Source organism: Electrona antarctica (genome assembly GCF_951216825.1).
Source record: "Electrona antarctica genome assembly, chromosome: 11".
Classification (NCBI taxonomy): domain Eukaryota; kingdom Metazoa; phylum Chordata; class Actinopteri; order Myctophiformes; family Myctophidae; genus Electrona; species Electrona antarctica.
The window spans coordinates 13,135,110-13,157,535 of record NC_136792.1 but is presented as its reverse complement, the minus strand read 5'-3'; the positions used below and the strand labels follow the sequence as shown (position 1 = coordinate 13,157,535).

General features: G+C 45.1%; 1 protein-coding gene across 1 annotated transcript in view; it reads left to right on the top strand.

The window, feature by feature from the left end:
* Positions 1 to 22,426, top strand: part of LOC306931991 (uncharacterized protein) — a 202,584-nt gene that overhangs the window by 112,449 nt on the left and 67,709 nt on the right. The window contains exons 67-75 of the mRNA XM_079513696.1: positions 720 to 911; positions 2,760 to 2,909; positions 6,131 to 6,234; positions 6,482 to 6,684; positions 7,169 to 7,389; positions 12,636 to 12,704; positions 15,445 to 15,596; positions 20,607 to 20,775; positions 22,318 to 22,426. Coding sequence (XP_079369822.1) covers positions 720 to 911; positions 2,760 to 2,909; positions 6,131 to 6,234; positions 6,482 to 6,684; positions 7,169 to 7,389; positions 12,636 to 12,704; positions 15,445 to 15,596; positions 20,607 to 20,775; positions 22,318 to 22,426 — 1,369 coding nt within the window. The remainder of the gene's footprint in view (positions 1 to 719; positions 912 to 2,759; positions 2,910 to 6,130; positions 6,235 to 6,481; positions 6,685 to 7,168; positions 7,390 to 12,635; positions 12,705 to 15,444; positions 15,597 to 20,606; positions 20,776 to 22,317) is intronic.

Here is a 22,426-nt window from a genome sequence, read left to right as displayed (position 1 = left end):
GGAGCTTGTGTGGGTTCGAATCCACTGTGGTGCATCCGGCTTTGTCGGGCGTCTATGCGAACATACAATTGGCCCGTGTTCGGGGGATGGAAGCCGGGCAGGGAGGTTGATATTATATTCCGTTGGAAAATTCTAGATGGGGAGTTCCCTTGTACTGAACAAAGACTCTATAGCAATGATTCCTATTGGAATAGAAATTCAACTGATACACTTTTTGTTCTACGACATTTATATTTTTACTGAGCTTGTGATATGCAATACATATGTGACCAGATTTGACTGAGAGCATGCCATCGCGCAACCTCCAGCTTTTCACCAGAGGAGAAAAACGTTTTTTGTTTTTTTTTAATAATCCAAAATGAGTTAATAGCACAGGCAGACTCTTCACGTACTAGAGAATGTCTGAAATAAGTGTCAGAGCTGAAATCGATGATGTAAATATGAAATACATGCTTAAACGTGTAGCTATGAGTAATGTTAAGAGACCACAGAAGTGAACCTTTCAAGCCTGTTTTCTCAACTCGCTGTTTTCTGCAAGACATAAGCCATATCTCCAAAACAAACTGGTGGGTCAAACTGAACAACCAATATGTCAATTTGAAGCTATGATTCCCTGCTTTCATTTGACTCAAATTTGGCCACATAGAATAACGTGTAAATGATTTCCTGTATTACAGTGTGTATTGTACAACTGTCTGATGTCCCGTGGTTGCGTATAGGTGAATGCTGGCCAGGGTTCTACTGTGACTGGGGTTCTAGCAGACCCGACCAGTCTCTGTGTCCAACTGGGTTCTTCTGCCCCAGAGGAACCCCATCTGCCCTGGCCTGTCCCGCAGGAACCTTCAGCGCTGCCCCGGGAATCACTCACCAAGACAACTGTACCATCTGCCCTGCTGCATACTACTGTCTGGGTAGGAATGTTTGTGGTGGATTTTTATTTTATTTATTTTTTATTAGAGTTGTATCAATTCTGCAATGTAGAAAGTCCTGGAATTCATGTACAAAAGTACTCGGGACCTGGTCAAAATGTATACTTATCTGCTGTTTGAAAATGGCCAAAATGTATATACTGTAGGGCTGAAGTGGGTAATGTATATGTATATAATAAAGTAACTAGTAACTAAAGTTTTCAAATAATTATATTTGGGTAAAGTATAATATTTGCCTCTGAGATGTAGTGGAGTAGAAGTAAAAGTACCAAAACATTGGATGTAAAAACACCTAAAAATTTTGTACTTTACAATTTACACCACTGGTCAGGCTATGAATGTGAACATGATTGATTATAATATTTTATTAGTCAGACATTTTAACTAAAAGGATAACACAAAAAGTCCTGGGGACTTGTTTCCATTTTGGTCCCATGTATTCAATTCATTAACGTAGCATACAAAAGCAGTAGAATGAGAACTTTCCCATGTTTGTTGTAAATTCGGGTGGTATATTTGCTCTTTTGTCTGTCATTGTAATATTTGCCTGATGAAGACCTAGTAGGTCAAAACGTTGCAATTTGTTGTCTCTAAATAAAGTAAGTCTCTGAGCTCTATAGAGCGGCGCAGTCCCGCCCCCTGTCATGACAACGCCAGGCCCAGGAAATGAATCCCAATGCATTTTTCCCATAGACATTTCAAAAAGTATTTATTTAAAGACGGTTACGCCGCGGACAAAGCCAACTCCAGCCGTGACAAATCATGACAATAAACACAATATTTTGGACCAAACAAACAATTACAAAGAAGAAAAACAACAAAAAAAGTGCTGTAAAAAGTTTTTTTCTACTTTCTAATTCTTTGTTTGGCCCAAAACATTGTGTTTATTGTCATGATTTGTCACGACAAAGGTTGGCTTTGTCCGCGGCGTAATCGTCTTTAAATAAATACTTTCTGAAAAGTCCATGAGGAAAATGAACGGAGAATCATTTCCTGGGCCCTGGTAGGGGGCGGGACTGCGACGCTCTATAGTAACCATGGATGTTCTTTTTCTTCCTTGAAATGTGGGTGGTAGCCTACCTGCCAGACCATGGTCTCTATAGTCCCTACCCTCTAGTTTGTGGTCGCTCCCATTAGTATGAATGTTTCATCTGTGCTGCTTTGTACTGCTGTCAGGATATGAAGGTTACATCTGTGCTGCTTAATACAATGTTTGTTCTATCCCGCTGCTGACTAATGTTCTCACGCTGCGTTCAGACTGGCAGCTACAACGCTAAAGGCTAACCATTCATTTTGAACTCAGTTGAACTGACTTCAAAGTTCAAACGCAGCTAAAGCTTTGAAATTACCAAGTGTTGCTTATTAACCGTTTCCACTCGCCTTCTCTCTGCTTGGATTTTCTTTAAAGTTATTCTGTGTAACGTTTTCAATAAAACAAAGGTTACATTTGACATATATTTTGAATAGCATTCCATGAATTTCACCCTGGAAAGCCTTTTCTGAAAAAGAAAAAAAGAAAAAAAAGAATCCTTGTCAAAGGTCTCGCCTAGACACAGGATCTGACACGAATTCTGACCTGATGGTCAAGATTCAATGTATCCCTTGATGGGCAGGCTCTATTACTGTAGCTTAATGGTAAAGATGTCAGCATGTGTGGGGGTAGAAGAGTATTGTGTGTGTGTGTGTGTGTGTGTGTGTGTGTGTGTGTGTGTGTGTGTGTGTGTGTGTGTGTGTGTGTGTGTGTGTGTGTGTGTGTGTGTGTGTGTGTGTGTGTGTGCGTGTGTGCGCGTGCGCGCACATGTTTTAATATCTTCTCCTGGTGTGTGGAAGGTGAAGGTACTGTGCAGCCCGCCCTGTGCCCTGCTGGGCACTACTGTCCTCCTGGGCTGGTTCTCGGGGTGGAGTTCCCCTGTCCATCTGGTACTGTGCAGGGTCAGCCTGGAGCGTCCAGTCTCGGCGCCTGCCTGCCGTGCCCTGCAGGTACACACACGATTCAAGCTGTTTCACTTTGTTTTGAAACTTTGTGCTGATGATGAGGGTACTTATTGTATTGTAATACTTTGCAAATACCTGTGGAAATTCAATAAAACACTTTAAAATGTAGGGGACCTATTAAATAGGCATTTTTTACTTTTTTTTAACTAAGTTATTGTGGAACATCTTGCTCCATTAGCATTTAGACATCCAATTATGTACTACATTTTTTTTTATATATATAATTTTTATCCCATGATTTTGTAACCCATTTTTTCACCCCTGTGTCAATTACCTAATGTGATCCTGGGCTCTACACACCCTCCTTCCACCTAGTCCCCATATATGGGGGACATGGGGAGAGCAACGGACTTGAACTCATGCTTCCTTCATGCCTGAGTGTCTAAGTTGCTCCTTTACACCTGACAGGGGGGAGTTTCCCTGGTTGGACGTAGCGCGTGGAAGGAACACGTTATTCCAACCAGTTCCTTTCCCCTCCATCAGGTACTACATTTCTGTTGTGAAATGGTACGAGGGACCCCCACAAAAAGACCACACCAAAAATCAACACGCGCACACACATCGGTATGCCCTTTTCTAGGGTTTGGGCACCTGTCCCCGCAGTGCTCTCTGCACGGCCTGCTGTCAGGGTATGATTGTTTCATCTCTCCCTGTACTGTTTGTTTAGTACTGTCAGTGTAGTCAACGCTGAGCTGTAAAGGACTTTATTCACACATGGTGTGTGAATAAACAGCTCAAGGTCAGAAACGGCTATAATGTTTTACATGTAGCTATAGATTCCCGATGATCTGTAGGAAGCTGTCTTTATGTCAGTTTTGGATTAGTGTGTAATTTATAGAAATGCCACCCCTTTTACCCCCACTGGCTGACAGTTGAGGTCCCACCTGTTCAGTCTGAACAGGGAAAATCGCATTTCGGCTTCGATGCTCCTGTTTCATGGAACGCTCCCCAATATCCCATGGGCAATTTAACAACCTGCTCTTAAACCTCCCTACCTCACAAATTGTTTTTAACTTATTCATTTTTTGTTATGTTTTATTTGACTGTTTCTGTGTTTTATGTCTTAATTGTTGATTTTGTGTATGTGATCTCGGCAGCATTGCAAGTGAGGGTGAACCAATACCATGATGCTCTTTTCGAGAATAAATAAAGGTTTCAATCAATCAATTCACGACCGACAATGACATGGGGGTGCGTTCGGATACGCCCTGAGTCTTCTCAGTTGTCAGAGTGCTCTGGCAGTGAGGTCATAGTGGGCCCTGAGTTCAATTGGTTTACAAACGGTAAACTGCTTCCTATAGCCTACCTGTCTAACCGGTGTCAGATAATTACTGCAGCCTGGGATCAATAAATACCATGTTTGGGTTTCTGATCTGGTCGGAGTGGAAATAACTTGACGTCATTGGGGAGCCGGAACCAACGACCGGGTCATTGGTTGACCAGTCATTAGTCCTACAACCTATCTCAAACCCTCACCCTCACCCTAACCTCCCACGGGGCAGCACACCTAAACCTAACCTTAACCCTCTCCCAACCCTTAACGCACCCCTCACCAACCTTAATCCGGTCGTTTTAACGCACCCCTCAACAACCTTAATCCGGTCGTCTTAACGCATCCCTCACCAACCTTATGTCTAACCAATGCTATGTCTCACCAAAGGATGCCTCCCAAATGACTCCCCTAGTTTAAAATGTGTTAAATTTGTTTTCTTTTGATTCTTTGTTTCTTTTTCTATAATAATCGTTTGGTATGTCCATCGTTTACTCGTACACGACTAGCGAGACAAAACTCCTTCATTCACATTATGCGTATGGGACCATTGGGAAAAGTGGGACAATTCCCGAACAGCCGGTCCAGTCCAGGTCGAACCAGGCCTATATAAAATAGCCAGTAGAGTAGACTGTGATTTTAGGTCACATTAGGACCTAAAATGCGCTTGCCAGCGAAGGCCATGCCTTCGGCTCGCCGGCGTGCAACCTCTACAGCTCCACTTCTCAGGCTGAATTACGGCCTGAATTGAGTAGCACGTCCCTGATTATGTGGGGAACAAAAACAAGGTGACGCCAACCAGAAACCACCACCGGAACACAATTAGTTTTTTTTTTCCTTTTTTCTAAACAAGATCACATAGGCCAGTTTGGAACAAACTCGAGGTCTCGCCTCATTTAGCACTTTACCACATTGTTGTTTTCATCAGTGTTTGGAGTCACTGGGTAACCCAGCTTCTGAGTAGAGTCAGCCAGTGCAAACACTCGGTGCACCTAGGGCAAAGTGTGCAGAATCTTTGGATGACTGTACTGAATTTATATGGGATTTATCCATGAAAACAGATTTGTATTTCACGTAGAGGCATACGAAAAAAAGAGTGTTCTGATTCCATATAATTAATGTACGACCACAGAGCACTCCAGCATCTCATTATGTATTTCCGAACACACTACACCTAAAGGGCGTTACTTTGCCCCACGCCAATAAGTGGAAAGGGTTACCAGATATGATAACGCAGACATCATAGACACAGTTTATATAACTACTCTGTAATCCCCTTTACTTCTTCTTTCCCCTGTACACTAATAGTCCGGCAGCCGATAGGCTTCTTTTAAGTGGGAAATTTGGTATATAGTATTTTTTTATTGGTCTAAAATATTGTCTATATACATGTATGTACATTCACGAATCCACTTGCTTGTCAAAAATGTCAAACTTTCCTTATGCTTTAAGTAGCATGTGACTAGGGGGTTTTCATGATTCTGAATCAATTCCAAGCATTTGTTTTGAACAAAAAACACTCCTTGGGCTAAAAACGGCCATAGACGTCATGACAAATGTGATGAGGTCAGCACAAATGTGATGAGGTCAGCACATTTTGGGAAAGTTGTTAATGATAGGGTCACAAGAAACCCCTATAAAAAAAATGCCCAATACCGACAGCCGGTCAGCAAGTGGATTCATGAATATATGTATATAGACAATATTTTAGGCCAATAAAAAAGACTATATACCAAATTTCCCACCCGTCCACCTGGACTGCCGGACTATAAGTATAATCGCCGAAAAGAAGCTCACGTTATAGATCAGCTGTTTTGAAATAGCCATAGTTCAAAATACATTGAATCTGAATAGGGATGCTAGGGATCAAGTGGTTAAAGTAATGTTGTTGAAGCCTTACTTTTTTTTTGCGTGTGTGGTTTTTTCGCTTCCCCAGGTATGTTCTGCTCGCTGCCGGGCCTGTCAGAGCCCACAGGACAGTGTGAAGCAGGCTACCTCTGTCTGGCTGGCTCCACCAGCCCCAATGCTATGGACTATGAGGTGATTCCTCAACATCTACACACACCTAGCTGACACTAGAGCTTACAGTATATAGTTCATAGAGTGCATTTGATGATTAGTATCACACAGAATCTTTGCGCTTTGAAATATTTGCACACAGAATCTTGTCAAATCCTACACACGCACGCACGCACACAATGGATAGGTAACAGGTAACCGTACGTAATAGAGAACGTAAAATATGCAATGATATTGTGCATATGTAATGCTTGTATTCTTTTTCTAGGGCAACTCCTCCAGAACCAGTCTTTGCCCCGTTGGTCATTACTGCCCTGCTGGCACGGGCTACCCTCTTCCCTGCCCCACTGGAACGCTGTCCGCCTCCCTGGGACGGAGAGGCATTGAGGAGTGCCCACCATGCCCCCCTGGGCTGTTCTGCGACAGGCCTGCGTTGGCAGAGCTCTCAGATGCTCTGCCATGCCATGCTGGGTAAGCTTGTCTGACCTTCAGCTAATGAACAACTCTGAGCTGTAAGCTTCGCCTCCCCCCATGCTGTTTATGTACTTGTACTCAATATAATAATGGCCACGATGCCATTTCTACGGTGCACTTGGCTATTTATTTTCCTCTCAGCAGACAATGAAGTGACTTAGAAATGCATTATATGCGCTCTGCATTCTGTTGTTGTGTGATTTAGAGCGCTGTTATTTGACTGAACTTCTGAGGTTGTGTCTCCTGGCTAGAGCCTTGGACTCTCATTATATACAAATATTAAAGTCTTACTGTGAAACTTTTTCAATTAACCCATGGTCGACCTGTGGCTGATTCCACAAATGCGTTTTAAATCGGTAGTTCTCAAACATTTCTGTACCAAGGTCATCCAAAATGTTATGTATTTGGCCGCAGACCCTCATGTTTTGTGCCAACACCGATCCATCCCCCCCCCCCCCTCTCTCTCTATCTCTCTCTGAAGGTATGTGTGTCAGGGCGGCAGCTCCACTGCGACGCCGGTCGATCGTAACCAGGGTTACCTGTGCCCCGCTGGCCACAGCTGTCCTGCTGGTTCGTCCGTAGAGCTGCCCTGTGTGCCCGGCACCTACAGCGCTGCCCTCGGGGCAGCCCACTGCTCCATCTGTCCCAGTGGCACCATGTGCCCCTCCACAGGCACAGAGGACCCTGGCGTCTGTACAGCAGGTGAGAAATGGACCTACTGTATAGGAACGGTCATTTATCATTTCAATTAGTGTCATCCAGTGTGTGGAAATCCAACCTCCCCCGACACATCAAGATCAGTTTCTTCTCTGCTACCGTGGAGTCCGTCCTCTATGGCTGTGAATGCTGGACACTAACACAAGCCCTACAGAAATCCCTGGACGGGTGCTACACCAGAATGTTACGTGTGGTACTTAACACATTGAGAGCCCACGCAAAACTGCCCAAAATCACTTTCACCTAGAAAATCCATTCACATTTTTTATAATTCAGCTGACTGTGGAGACACATGCTGGAACTTTTTACTTTGAAATGTTTTATAGTTTCTGAGTTATTTAATTTAAACGCCAAATGCATTCTCAATGGCGAAAACACAAACTTTGGCACCACGTATCAACAAAAAAAAATGTTTTGATTGTTGTGATTGTTTTTAATAGACGTCCACAGACGTCTTGGGCTATGTACGTGCGGTAATACCCAAGACGTCCACAGACGTTTTGGGCACAAAATGTGTTAACACCAACAGGGACGAGCACATCACCAACAAGCGTCTGTACGGGGCATTACCAAGTGTAACAGAGAAGATAGCAGTAAGGAGGATGAGACTAGCTGGCCACTGCCACCGACACCAAGAACTCCCGGCCAAAAAGCTTGTACTGTGGGAACCAACACACAGGCATCGATCGAGAGGACGTCCCACACCTACCTACATGGACATACTAAAGAAAGATACTGGTGCAGAAAGCGACGACGTAGAGAGACTGTCCGTTTCAACACACTCTCAATCTCAAAACGTCCCATAGTAACAAATGTGACTACATGCGACGGGCCGTGTGGGAGGAGGAAGGGGAGGTGGGGCTCCAGTTGGAAATTAATAGAAAAAGTTGTTGCCACATGCAACTGTGTGAGCGGACCTTCAAGTGGAGTGAGCCGCCAGGTGTGAAATCTGCCGCACCCCGCGGGGGTACCTGTCACATGTCGGGGAGAATGCTTAGGCCTGTCACAACGATATTATATATCTGATTGACTTTTATACCACTTAAATGGTATATAAAAGATCGGTTTCTCCAGATCGGGTAAATTGCCGATCACTGATCGAGCCATTCTGAGTGAAAATCGTCCGATCATCGATCGGAGCACCTCTAGTTTACATACAATGACTATATCTGTTGATTCTGTATAGCCAAGTGCAACGCCAAAGACACTCACCACCGCAACCACCATAAATTATGTTCACACCGCGTCAACACGTGGTACAGACCGTCCAAAATTTGCTTAAAGATAGTGAATGGAATGGCTGTGCGTGCGTGCGTGCGTGCGTGCGTGCGTGCGTGCGTGCGTGCGTTGGTACATATGGCCTACCTCATTTACCGTAATTTGGGTCGGTGCGATGTGGCCTGTAAAATATTATGCAGTGACATACTGTACGAGTTGGGTGCCACAGTGGACAGTTTATTGTCTCATTTGTCTGGCTGCTGTGCCGGTGTGTGGAAGACGGAAGGCTAGGGAGCAATGAGGGATGTATACAGACGGCAGGTACTGAGGCTCAATGCAAATCACCAAGCAACAATACAGTACACGCGTCAAGGACACTCACCTCAATGAAGACTTATAGGACCATGCAGTTGCAAATTGCAAACAGGTGCTCTTTTACTGTATGTCTGTTTTGAAGGAGGGTGAGGAGTCACACAATTTGATGTCTGTTGGCAGGGAATTCCACATTTTGGTACATACTGATCCCTTGAGTGTCTTGGATACCAGGCCCATTGCAAGTTGCTGTACTCTGTCCTCTACCCTAAGCCAGAACTGCTATTTTATTCAAATATTCACATTGTCTAGTTTGCTTATTGTCGCCTACAGGCCCGGATTAACAATGGTAGTGGCGCTTAAGCGCCATGGCCCCCAGCCTGCAGGGCCCTGTGCGAGACTATTTCAAATAGGTACAGCTGTTACTTCCATCGAAACTATATTCATAGAATACCATTTTCAATGTCACGCAACACAGGAACCCCCGCTAGTGTTTTAAACAACACAGGAACCCCCGCACAGCAACACAGGAACCCCCGCTAGTGTTTTAAACAACACAGGAACCCCCGCACAGCAACACAGGAACCCCCGCTAGTGTTTTAAACAACACAGGAACCCCGCACAGCAACACAGGAACCCCCGCTAGTGTTTTAAACAACACAGGAACCCCCGCACAGCAACACAGGAACCCCCGCTAGTGTTTTAAACAACACAGGAACCCCCGCACAGCAACACAGGAACCCCCGCTACAGGAACCCCCGCTAGTGTTTTAAACAACACAGGAACCCCCGCACAGCAACACAGGAACCCCCGCTACAGGAACCCCCGCTACAGGAACCCCCGCTAGTGTTTTAAACAACACAGGAACCCCCGCACAGCAACACAGGAACCCCCGCTAGTGTTTTAACAACACAGGAACCCCCGCTACAGGAACCCCCGCTAGTGTTTTAACAACACAGGAACCCCCGCTACAGGAACCCCCGCTAGTGTTTTAACAACACAGGAACCCCCGCTACAGGAACCCCTGCTAGTGTTTTAACAACACAGGAACCCCCGCTACAGGAACCCCCGCTAGTGTTTTAACAACACAGGAACCCCCGCTACAGGAACCCTCGCTAGTGTTTTAACAACACAGGAACCCCTGCTACAGGAACCCCCGCTAGTGTTTTAACAACACAGGAACCCCCGCTACAGGAACCCCCGCTAGTGTTTTAACAACACAGGAACCCCCGCTACAGGAACCCCCGCTAGTGTTTTAACAACACAGGAACCCACAGGAACCCCCGCTACAGGAACCCCCGCTAGTGTTTTAACAACACAGGAACCCACAGGAACCCCCGCTACAGGAACCCCCGCTAGTGTTTTAAACAACACAGGAACCCACAGGAACCCCCGCTACAGGAACCCCCGCTAGTGTTTTAACAACACAGGAACCCACAGGAACCCCCGCTACAGGAACCCCCGCTAGTGTTTTAACAACACAGGAACCCACAGGAACCCCCGCTACAGGAACCCCCGCTAGTTTTTTAAACAACACAGGAACCCACAGGAACCCCCGCTACAGGAACCCCCGCTAGTGTTTTAAACAACACAGGAACCCACAGGAACCCCCGCTACAGGAACCCCCGCTAGTGTTTTAAACAACACAGGAACCCACAGGAACCCCCGCTACAGGAACCCCCGCTAGTGTTTTAAACAACACAGGAACCCACAGGAACCCCCGCTACAGGAACCCCCGCTAGTGTTTTAAACAACACAGGAACCCACAGGAACCCCCGCTACAGGAACCCCCGCTAGTGTTTTAAACAACACAGGAACCCCCGCTACAGGAACCCCCGCTAGTGTTTTAAACAACACAGGAACCCCCGCTAGTGTTTTAACAACACAGGAACCCCCGCTAGTGTTTTAACAACACAGGAACCCCCGCTAGTGTTTTAAACAACACAGGAACCCCCGCTAGTGTTTTAACAACACAGGAACCCCCGCTAGTGTTTTAAACAACACAGGAACCCCGCTAGTGTTTTAACAACACAGGAACCCACAGGAACCCCCGCTAGTGTTTTAAACAACACAGGAACCCCCGCTAGTGTTTTAAACAACACAGGAACCCCCGCTAGTGTTTTAAACAACACAGGAACCCACAGGAACCCCCGCTAGTGTTTTAAACAACACAGGAACCCCCGCTAGTGTTTTAAACAACACAGGAACCCACAGGAACCCCCGCTAGTGTTTTAAACAACACAGGAACCCCCGCTAGTGTTTTAAACAACACAGGAACCCCCGCTAGTGTTTTGAACCCCCGCTAGTGTTTTGAACCCCCGCTAGTGTTTTGAACCCCCGCTAGTGCCGCTAGTGTTTTGAACCCCCGCTAGTGTTTTGAACCCCCGCTAGTGTTTTTGGTCGTCCAACAGTTTCTTAACCCATTAATAACGGGAACGGATCTTTGTCACCTTAGCTTTTAACCACTTTTAGACCTGAGCTCGATTCTACAAATGTCTTCTTTTATTTCTGAAAAACGCATGTTTCTATGTCAGTGGTTCTCAAACATTTTCATGTCAAGGACCCCCAAAAAGATATGTATTTGGCCACCGACCCCCATCTGAAAATATGAGGTTCCAGGGACCCCTCCAGAAACAAAGATTTGAGTTAAAGATTTTCGCTCTGAAAGAATATATATTCAAAGATTTGCGCCATATTTTAACATTTTTCAAAAATAGCAGACAAGCTTGTGCCGCGGCACTCGGTGCCGCTAAAGTAGCTAAAGTATAACGGCCGGGCTCCACCGGGCGCGTCAGCGTCGCGTCTCCGTCACCGTCAGGGAATGTTCCCTTTTTAATCAATGAAGGGTGGCTCCACTGCCCGCGTTGCGTTGACGGAGATGCGACGCGTGCATTAAAATTGAACCGGTGCGTTTTTTGACGCACGCGACGGAGACGCAACGCGTCCGGTGGAGCCCTGGCGTAACATAATGCTTAAAACACCAAAAGGGGTTACCGCCCTGAATGGGTTAAGTATTATTTTAAACTTTAGCTATTGAAAAATGGCAGATATACAAGCTCACCGAGTGTCACGCTATTTTTAAAAAAATCGTGAAAATGAGTGCACATTTTGAATATGTCTACTGAATGTATATATTTAAAATGCGAATATTTGTGCCTATTGGACAAGGACGGGTTGGGGAGGGACTTAGTGAAGGGCTAATTAATTGTAGGGCTCCTTGACATGAAAAAAGTTTGAGAATCACTGACATAGAAACATAGGTTAGGATTTAGAAGACAGACATTCGGCCTCAGGTCTTAAACACTCGGTGGGAGGATACTTGAAAATAGCAGATCCAGTCGGGGAGCAGCGGCGATGGTGGCCACGTGCACGGCAGTGCGCTGAACACACACACGCGTTCATTCACTGGGCACGCAAAAGCAAACGGTGTCGTTCTTGTTTGTGTATACGTGCGAACGAATCACATGCACACGCCAAAACGGGGCCCTTTGATTTGGTGTAGTGCCCACGGCTCTTGGAGGGCTTGATCCGTTGCTGGCCGCCTATATGAACTCAGAACATGGTGGTGCGCTATAGGGTTCACTAAAACAACCATTTCATCCCCTCATCCCCTATTTGCACCTGTATAACCTTGTGATGTGACATTGAAGTGGAGTTGATCTCCAGTTCATCGCACCGCTGCATTGTGTTGCTGCTGCCAGGTCATTTCTGTCCTGCTGGGACCGTGCGGCCGCTCCCATGTCCTCCGGGGACATTCAGCAACCAGACCGGAGCCCATTCTGAGTCTGTCTGCACAGCCTGTCCCACTGGGTTCTACTGCAGCACATACGGAGCCTCCGTGCCAGAAGGTGACCACCACATATAGGCATACAGTACATTACATTTTCAATGTGTATTCCGTCGCACAATACTGCGGGTTTGTTTTATACCGGAATATCTTTCCAAATACCAATTTGTTTGGCATACCAATTTGATCCAATTCAAGATACTAGAGAACTCAGGCAGGATACAGATTAAACAAGTGAAATTGCAATTGCAAAGAATTGAGAATTGACATTTTGTCACCTACTGTCCTTGAAAATCTATTGCTGAACAAACTTTCTGTGTGTGTGTGCGTGGGCGTGGGCGTGTGTGTGCGTGTGCGTGTGTGTGTGCGTGTGTGTGTGTGTGTGTGTGTGTGTGTGTGTGTGTGTGTGTGTGTGTGTGTGTGTGTGTGTGTGTTTGTGTTTGTGTTTCAGGCCCATGTCAGCAGGGTTACTTCTGCCACGGTGGAGCCTCTGCACCAACACCTGATAGCTCTGACGACTTCCCCAGGAACGGGCCCTGTCCCGTCGGACACTACTGTCCATCTGGGAGCCTGACCCCGCTCCCATGCCCCATAGGCAGTATCCGCAACAGCACTGGTATATACACTACATATCAGAAACCTCTTATCTCCATATTATTCTAACTTTTTGTGTGTGTGTGTGTGTGTGTGTGTGTGTGTATGGCAGAAATGTACGCCATACTTGATCACACCACAGACTCCACACAAATGCACCATATAGGTAGTAGATCCGCAAGCTTGAAACAGGGGGCAAACTGTCGTTTTTTGTTTTGAGAATGTAGATCTGCTACCTTTGTTATTTATTGCCAAATTTGAATCCTGAAAAGTAACAGTTTTTGGACATGCATCTATGAGGTTTCCGCCCCGACAGAGACTTTCACGGAGAAACTAACTGCAGTACAATTAACAGCATCCAACATACTGTATGCAAACAGCATGGCTCCAATATGGATCTCACACTTTACAATGTTGCTTTACATCGACGTTTGTCTGTCTGTCTGTCTGTCTGTCTGTCTGTCTGTCTGTCTGTCTGTAATCCACCTAACTCGTGAACCGTTCGCCCCACCGACTTCAAATTCGACACACACATTCAACACCATAGATATATATAAACTCTAGATGGCTCAAGGCGGAGTTTCTGACGTCGTTCACCCGGCAGCCATCTTACTTCGGGGCTACAGTACAGTATGTTCAATGGCAACTCGAACAGAAACAGTCATAACTCGCTCAAATCTTGACGGATTTACAAACGGGTTGGTTTATTACAAACGTCAACGTGGCTATGATTCAGGACACTTATCTGCTTAATTTTTTTATATATATGAACGTCGTATAAAAGCATCTAAGTATGCGGACGTCTCTGACGTTTATAACAAACCAGAGTACATGCCCCATAGACACAATGTTATGTGGCCCGAGGTAAGATGGCCGCCACGTAACGACGTCGCTCTCCATTGGCCAACAGCGCGGGTGAGCTATCTAGAGTTTATATATATCTATGTTCCACACCACCACAGGGGGTGCAGTGCAGTGTAGAAGTCGGTCGGACCCACGGTTGTCCAGCACCGCCCCAAAAAGGCCTCTGCCCGGGCTCTGGACAGGGCCCCTGCCCAGGGGGTCCATATATGAGGCTTGCCTGTTCTGACATCATACTGGGGTCTGCACTCCATATGTGGGCATGCCTGACAAAGAACTCCATATATGGCCATAAAAGGGGCACAGACATAATATCTGGGTGGGGAATTCATTTCCAACTTGCATCGTTCCAAGTAGGCCAGTGCCCAACGGGCACCGCTGTAGAGGACCCACGGGCACCGCTCTAGTTATATACAATGCATAAACTCATAAACATCACTCACACTTTAAGCTGCACTATGTAACGTTCCTCTTCTACCCTGGATTTGAATCCAGTGTCCTGCGCAAGTGCTGATAAATGGTAAATGGTAAATGGTGCATTTATATAGCGCCTTTATCCAAGGCGCTTTACATAGATTGTGCATTACATTCACCCATTCACACACACATTCATACACCGATTGCGGCGGAAGCCATGCAAGGTACCAACCAGCACATCGGGATCAATTTGGGTTTCAGTGTCTTGCCCAAGGACACTTTGACATGTAGCCAGGAGGAGCCGGGATTCGAACCGCCGACCCATGGATCATTGGACGACCTGCTCTACCTCTTGAGCCACAGTCGCCCCGATCATGATCATGTTTACCATTGAGATAATAGAGCCTGCCTGCTTGCTCAGGGGATACATTGAATCTTGACATGGCATACACAATAACCACCCCAATTGTATAAGTTACTGTATATTTAACGTACTCTACCACCCCGATTTATTATTTAAGTTATTCTGTATTAACATACAGATTGTACATGATGTATTGTATTAGCATACCGGTACTCTACCATACAGATTGCATAGGTTATATTGTATTGGCATACTCTACCATACAGAATGGACAAAATTACATTTTATTCATTCAAAAAAGTGACGGTTTAAGTAAAAGCTTCCACCGCTTCCACCTAAAAGTACAGATCTACCTTTTTTTCTTTTTTAGGCAAGTCACACCGCCATTGGTCACCACTCAAGGTCGTCCGGCATATGTTTGCGTAGGCCTAGTGTGTGCAGTGCAGAGTACTGCAGAGGTTGAGTCATTTCCCATGTGTGCCTCCAGGCGGTGTCTCTGTGGAGGGATGCTCTGGCTGTCCCTCGGGTCACTACTGTTCCACTGAAGGTCTGGCCAGTCCCAGTGGAATGTGCGCCGCTGGCTTCTACTGCCCCTTTGATGTCTCCTCCACCACGCCACACACCTTCCTCTGTCCCAAGGTGTGTGTGTGTGTGTGTCTATGTGTGTGTGTGTGAGCGTGTGTGTGTACGTGTGCGTGCGTGCGTGCGTGCGTGCGTGCGTGCGTGCGTGCGTGCCTGCGTGCGTGCCTGCGTGCGTGCCTGCGTGCGTGCACAGCTGGTAGATCTGCTATTTTCAAAAGATGTGTATACATTTGAGAACTTGAAATGAGACATTGTACATAATGTTTATTGTGTACTTTTACTTTTGCTACTTTAAGTACATTTTGATGCCAATACTTTTGCACTTTTACTCAAGTACATTTTGAATTCTGGACTTTTACTTGTAACAGAGTTGTTCTGCATTGCAGTATTGGTGCTTTTACTTAAAGGGACACTTCACCCCTTTTGTAACCAGATATTATTTTAATGATGTTTGGGAGACAAGAAATACTTTCCTGGGGTTTGTTATGTGGGTAATATGTGTTTCTAGATATTTTAGTATTTCAAAGTGTCCATGATGTCATAGACACTGGTCTTACTTCCTTCCTGGACTCAAGGAAGCTTTGAGAAGGAAAGGACATGGTCACGTGACTGGGCTGCACCATGACACTTTCATGGATGCTTTCATGGGAGCAAAACTACACCCGGAAGTTCAATGAATGCACTGGAGTCATGAGCTCAGTGACCAGCTCATGAACAAACACTATTTCTGAATGACTGAGACCTTTTGTAAAGTAATCGTTTCTGGAAAACAACAGAAGACATATAAGACATTATTGTCTGCTGTGTTGCTTTTCGATGGGTACATTGTGTAATTTCTATATAGGTATGGTATCTAAAGAGCACAAAGTACCTTTCTGAACGTACCAAGTATCGCAAGACTTCCCACCGTTTCCTGTCTGGCAGCCAAATCTCGCGATACCTCCGAGCCAGAAACGATACCTGCTGCTGTTTAGATCCTCAAATTATATACTGTGCACATCGAAAAGCAAGTGATTAGAAAACAACCTGTGATATGTCTTTGTTTATATTCCTGAACTGCATGTCTCAATTGTTCAGAAATAATGTTTGTTATGAGCTGGTCCAGCCGGCTGCATTCACTGCCATGTATTCATTGAACTTCTGGTGTGAGTTTGGCTCCCATGGAAGTGTCCATTAAAGTGTCATGGCGCAGCCCAGTCACGTGATCATTTATTTTCCTTCTCAAAGCTTCCTTGCCTGGACTACAAGTTGTCTCAGTAAGACAACCCTCTCCCTCTCCACAAGGTGGGGTGAGTGTACCAAGCATTAAGGTAATTGTAGTCCAGGAAAGAAGTGAGATGGTAATTGTAGTCCATGAAGGAAGTGAGACCAGTGTCCGTGATGCGTCCAGCATGACATCACAGACACTTTGAAATACTAAAATATCTATAACACATATTACCCACATAAAAACCCCAGGAAAGTGTTTCTTGTAGGGATAGGGTTTCTTGGCCGAAACCGAATATAGGAAACAGTTGGCCGAAGACCGAATAGCCGAATATGATTAATATTATACATCTTTTTTCCTACCATTGCTGTCATGGCCACACCTTAAAGCTACCTGATTATGGCAAAAGACATGATTATGGCAAAACTTAACCTAAATAATAATCACTGTTATGGGTCTGTTGCGCAACATTCTATGTAATTTCCGGTTGGGACGTCATCGAAAATGTTCCCCCCCATTTTAGTGGATGAGACCGAAAATCCTAAAACGTGAATAACTCTTGATCTAAATCATTCCGTCCAATTCTAAGCAAAGATTACAGTATGTTTTAGACGTCCCGTCGCTAGTCGTGTTAGAATTAATCATACCTCCCGTTGTTGTCGATCGCCTCGGGAGTGTTTTGGCTACATCAAGCTACAATTTACAATTTACAATTTAGGCATTTAGCAGACGCTCTTAATCCAGAGCGACTTACATTAAGCAATAACAAAAGCATGGCATACATCACATATATAAAACGTAGTTATCATGAATCATGCGTAGACTAAGAACGTAACAGTGGAGTATCTATGTAAACTATACATACTATACTATACTATATAATATATTATACATGTGTACTATAAAGTGCTATGACTACATGAAGTGCAATTCTAGAGCTGTCTATACGTAACAAGCTATAAGTCTGTTTAAAATACTATCTAAGTCTACATAATGTGCTATCTAAGGGGCTAGGCTAGGCCAAGTGCTACGGGCCATGGTGGAGTCTGAAGAGGTGGGTTTTCAGACTACGGCGGAAGATTGGGAGTGAGGCTGCAGTTCTGACTGTGATGGGAAGTGCATTCCATAGTTTTGGAGCCAGAAGGGAGAAGAGTTTGGGACGTGTGGAGCGTTGTCCCGGCGTTTTTAGTGAAGGTACCTCCAGCTTCCCTGCGTTGGCTGATCTGAGTGCGCGGGAGGGTTTGTAGGGTACGATCATACTTGTGAGATATGGGGGGGCCATGCCTTTGGTTGCTTTGAATGCCAGCATCAGAGTTTTGTATTCTGTGCGGGCAGCGACCGGGAGCCAATGGAGGGAGCGGAGAAGGGGGGTGACGTGTGAGAATTTTGGCTGGTTGAAGACCAAGCGGGCTGCGGCATTTTGGATCAGTTGGAGGGGCTTAAGTGCACATGCCGGTAGGCCAGTAAGGAGGGAGTTACAATAGTCAAGTTTTGACAAGACTGACTCCTGGGTGAGGAACGGTCTAATTCGTCGTATGTTGTAGAGTGTAAACCTACAGGATCTAGTGACAGCTGTGATGTGTGTTTTGAACGAGAGCTGACTGTCCAGGACAACACCAAGGTTCCTGGCTGTCGGGACAGACTTTACCAGGGCGTTGTCTACGGAGATAGTTAGCTCCCGCATAGGGCAGGACTTAGCTGGGAAGAACAGAAGCTCAGTCTTGTCTGGGTTCAGCTTGAGGTGGTTGGAAGACATCCACTGTGAGATGTCAGCCAGGCATGCAGTGATGCGTTCTTCTACCTGGGTGGCAGAGGGGGGGAAGGATAGAAACAGTTGTGTGTCATCGGCATAGCAGTGATAGGATATATTGTGAGCAGAGATGATGGTGCCAAGGGATTTAGTGTACATCCCGGATGTAGCTACTTTAGCTACATCCGGGATAGCGCCTGGTGCATCGCTAAATGTGCTCCGTTGCTGTAAATCGCTGGGCGCTCTGATTTAATGGTCCTAAATACCCCCGGGCGTTCGTGGTGTATAAGAATAAGATCTGGTTGCAAAAGGGGTGAAGTGTCCCCTTAAGTACAACATTGAGTTCTGTTTCCACCACTGGTGTGACTGTGTTTATTCCTCTGCATTCCCTCTGCTCTCCTGTCCTCATGTCTCTCTAGGCTCCCCTGGAGCTTTGCACTCGGCTCCCCTGGAGCTTTGCACTCGGCTCCCCTGGAGCTTTGCCAAGTAGCGTTGCTACTTGGCAGCTAGTAATTACTTCAGAGATGTGTGTGTTTGTGAAACGTTAGGATGTGAACAGTGAGGTCGTCATTATTATTAATGATAAACCATGATTGATTAACCAGGATTATTGTTATTATTATAGTGTTTTTATATATAATGACGGCCAGCTGTTTATGTCCCGCTTATTGTACCCTGTATGCTACTATCTGTTTACTCTTATTTCTTTATTATTTGGTTTATTCTTAGTTGGTTCTCTATTTTTATTTTTCTGAGGAAGTACTGCTTGCAAACCAACAGGGGCCACTACTGTGCCAAACATGCAGACATACAGTTAGTATCGGTTTTGAACACAAATCCCGTTTTAATGAAGTTGAGTACACAATTAAAAACGCAGGAAAAACATGTTTGGTGTTTTTCCTGCGTTTTTAAATGTTTAATGCGATTTCCAAATGTGGCATCATCAGTTCTTCAAGAAGAAGTCTTTGATGTCACAAATTCAATAAGCAGAAATACAAAAAAAAAAAAAAGACTCGACATCATGATTATGATGTTCACATCCCACTTCATTAAAGTGGCATTTGAGTGCAAAACAGTTGCTTTCAGAGAACCCTGAATATTTGATGAAGTTGTTCTCTCCTCGCCTCAGTCCTCACAAGGTTATAATATTGGATTAATCATTATAGTTTTAGTTAGTTTTGCCTTTTTTTCTAATTCAGTTAGTTTTAGCTAGTTTTCTGAGTGGGTTTGCTATTATTATTTTTATTTTTTTGTGACTTATGCTTAGCTTTAATGCTTAGCTTTATTTCAATTGTTTTGGCATTTACTATGACATCGTAAATTTTTGTCCGTCAGTGCATCACTCAAAATCATGGCAAAGCCCCCACATATGGTGCCCAGGTCTCGTGACATCGGAGATCCCTGATATCATAGTAAATGCAGGCGACCTGCTAATTAATCCCATATATGGAGATCCCTGATGTCATCAATATTGGCCAGCAACTCAAACCTCAAACCCTTAGATCTCCATATATGGATATATGTCAGAACCTGTTCTGTATGTACATTCCATATGTTGATCCTTCCTCAACCATCCTTCCTCTTTGATGTCTCCCTTTTGACTGATACCTGTCCATTTAAACTCTAGACGGGCCTGCCCCAAAGTTTTAATGCAGCCGTGCCCGGCAGCCGGCGAAAACTAGAGTTCTCAACAGGCCCGGAAATTAAGGCCCGGCCCTACCAGCAAACCCTGTACACTCAAGACACTGCCCCTGCTGCCACCCTTGGATCTCTGACCTGTTCTGACATTCCATATGTTCATCTGACCTCATCAAACCCTACACTCAAGACACACTCCAGCCAGTACAGAATTCATTCCATATGTTGATCTGCACCCCCCATGCCAAAGCGCCAGCGCTCGCCCAGACGGATGCGTGCACGCGACCTCGCCCTTTAGGGCGGGTTTGCTTTCCGCCCTCAGGCATCTTACTAGTTAGTTTTAGTGTTAGTTTTAGTTTTTTTGCCCTTTCCAATCCTGAACCTGACGAATAAGTCAACGGAAAGTTAACGGAAATTTATTTTTATTTTAATTTTAGTTTCAGTTAACTATTAATAACCTTGCCTCCTCAAGGGTCACTTCTGTCCAGAGGGCTCCCCCTTGGCCCTGCCCTGTCCCACAGGAGAGTACCAGCCCAACCCAGGCTCTGACGGCTGCATACCGTGTCGACCAGGCTTCTACTGTGAAGAGGCTGTGGTAGGAGACCCACTGCCCTGTCCGCCACACTCCTTCTGTCCTGCAGGTAGGTAGGAGATCCTCTGCCCTGTCCACCACACTCCTGTAGGAGATCCTCCGCCCTGTCCACCACACTCCTGTAGGAGATCCTCTGCCCTGTCCACCACACTCCTTCTGTCCTGCAGGTAGGTAGGAGACCCCCTGCCCTGTCCGCCACACTCCTTCTGTCCTGCAGGTAGGTAGGAGATCCTCTGCCCTGTCCACCACACTCCTGTAGGAGATCCTCTGCCCTGTCCACCACACTCCTTCTGTCCTGCAGGAGGAGTGTTAGCGGACACACTCGTGATGCAGTCAGTGCATCACGAGTGTCATGCACTGACTGCATCACACCATGGACTAGAAGCCCTAGACCTGTGCATGGCCGGGGCAGTGTTGATTCTAACACTAGATTTAGTTTCAGTCATAGTCTTTTAAATAAAAATGCATGCCGAATGAGTTAACACGGCATGAAGACGAGATGTTCAAGTGCATTTTTATTGATTGATTGAATACTTTATTAACAGTTTCCAAGATAGTACAGAGGTACAATTATGCTAAAAGGATAACACAAGAAGTCCTATAAAGGGCTTGTTCCCATTGTCGTCCTGTGTATTCAATTCATTGAGACATTAAATGCCTGTTTTTTGTTGTTGTTTTAAGTAACGTGTTCCACAGATTAGGGGCGTAATTATGTTGCATTCATCCAGAATGCAACGGTAATGGGAATTACTTGTTTAATTTAGATCACAGAAAACAGACTAAGAGAGACACATTTTCTATTTTAGCGTAAATGCAATCTGATCAGACCACAAAAACACACATTTGGCAGGTCACCCAAAAAATGACTTATTTTCTGTCAATTTCACAATCCATGGAGCCTTGAATTCATGGAGATTGTTTTTCTTCTCTTTTTTTTTTGTTTTGTTTTTTTAACGCATGCCAATAATTGGATGACCGGCTGTGTTTTTTGGGTGAACTATTCCTTCCATGTCTGGTTTGAAGTACATCCTCTGTATTTCTGTTCTTTTTTGCAGTGGTGGAAAAAGTACTCAAATGTTTTACCAACTGTAATTAAAGTACCAATACTGCAATATACAACTACATTGTTATAAGTAAAAGTCTGGAATTCAAAATTTACTTGAGTAAAAGTACACCAGTGTACAAAAGTAGAAAGTCCTCTTTATGCAGAATGTCTCATTTAATGTTTTCAAGTGAAGTGAAAATAGCAGATCTACAAGCTCACAATGTGTCGCATCGCAACGCATTGTGAGCTTGTGGATCGGCGTGAGCTTGTAGATCGGAAAAATGGCTGAAATGTCTATAGGGCTGAAGTGTTTAGTTGCTAGTTACTTTGATTAAAACATACATTAAAGTTTTCAAATACTGGAGTAAAGGTACAATATTTGCCTCTGAGATGTAGTGGAGTAGAAGTAAAATTGGAAATTGGAAATACTCAAGTAAAGTAGGCTACAAATACCTCAAAATTGTACTTAAGTACAGTACTTAAGTAAATGTACTTAGTTACTTTACATCACTGCTTTTTTTTGGTAATGTGTCATGTTGTCGACAGCCACCATGGTGCCTCAGCCGTGCCCTCATGGCACGTACACCCCGCCACAGCAACGAGGGCTACAGGAAGAGAGAGAGTGCTTGCCCTGTCCCCCGGGGAAGTACTGCAG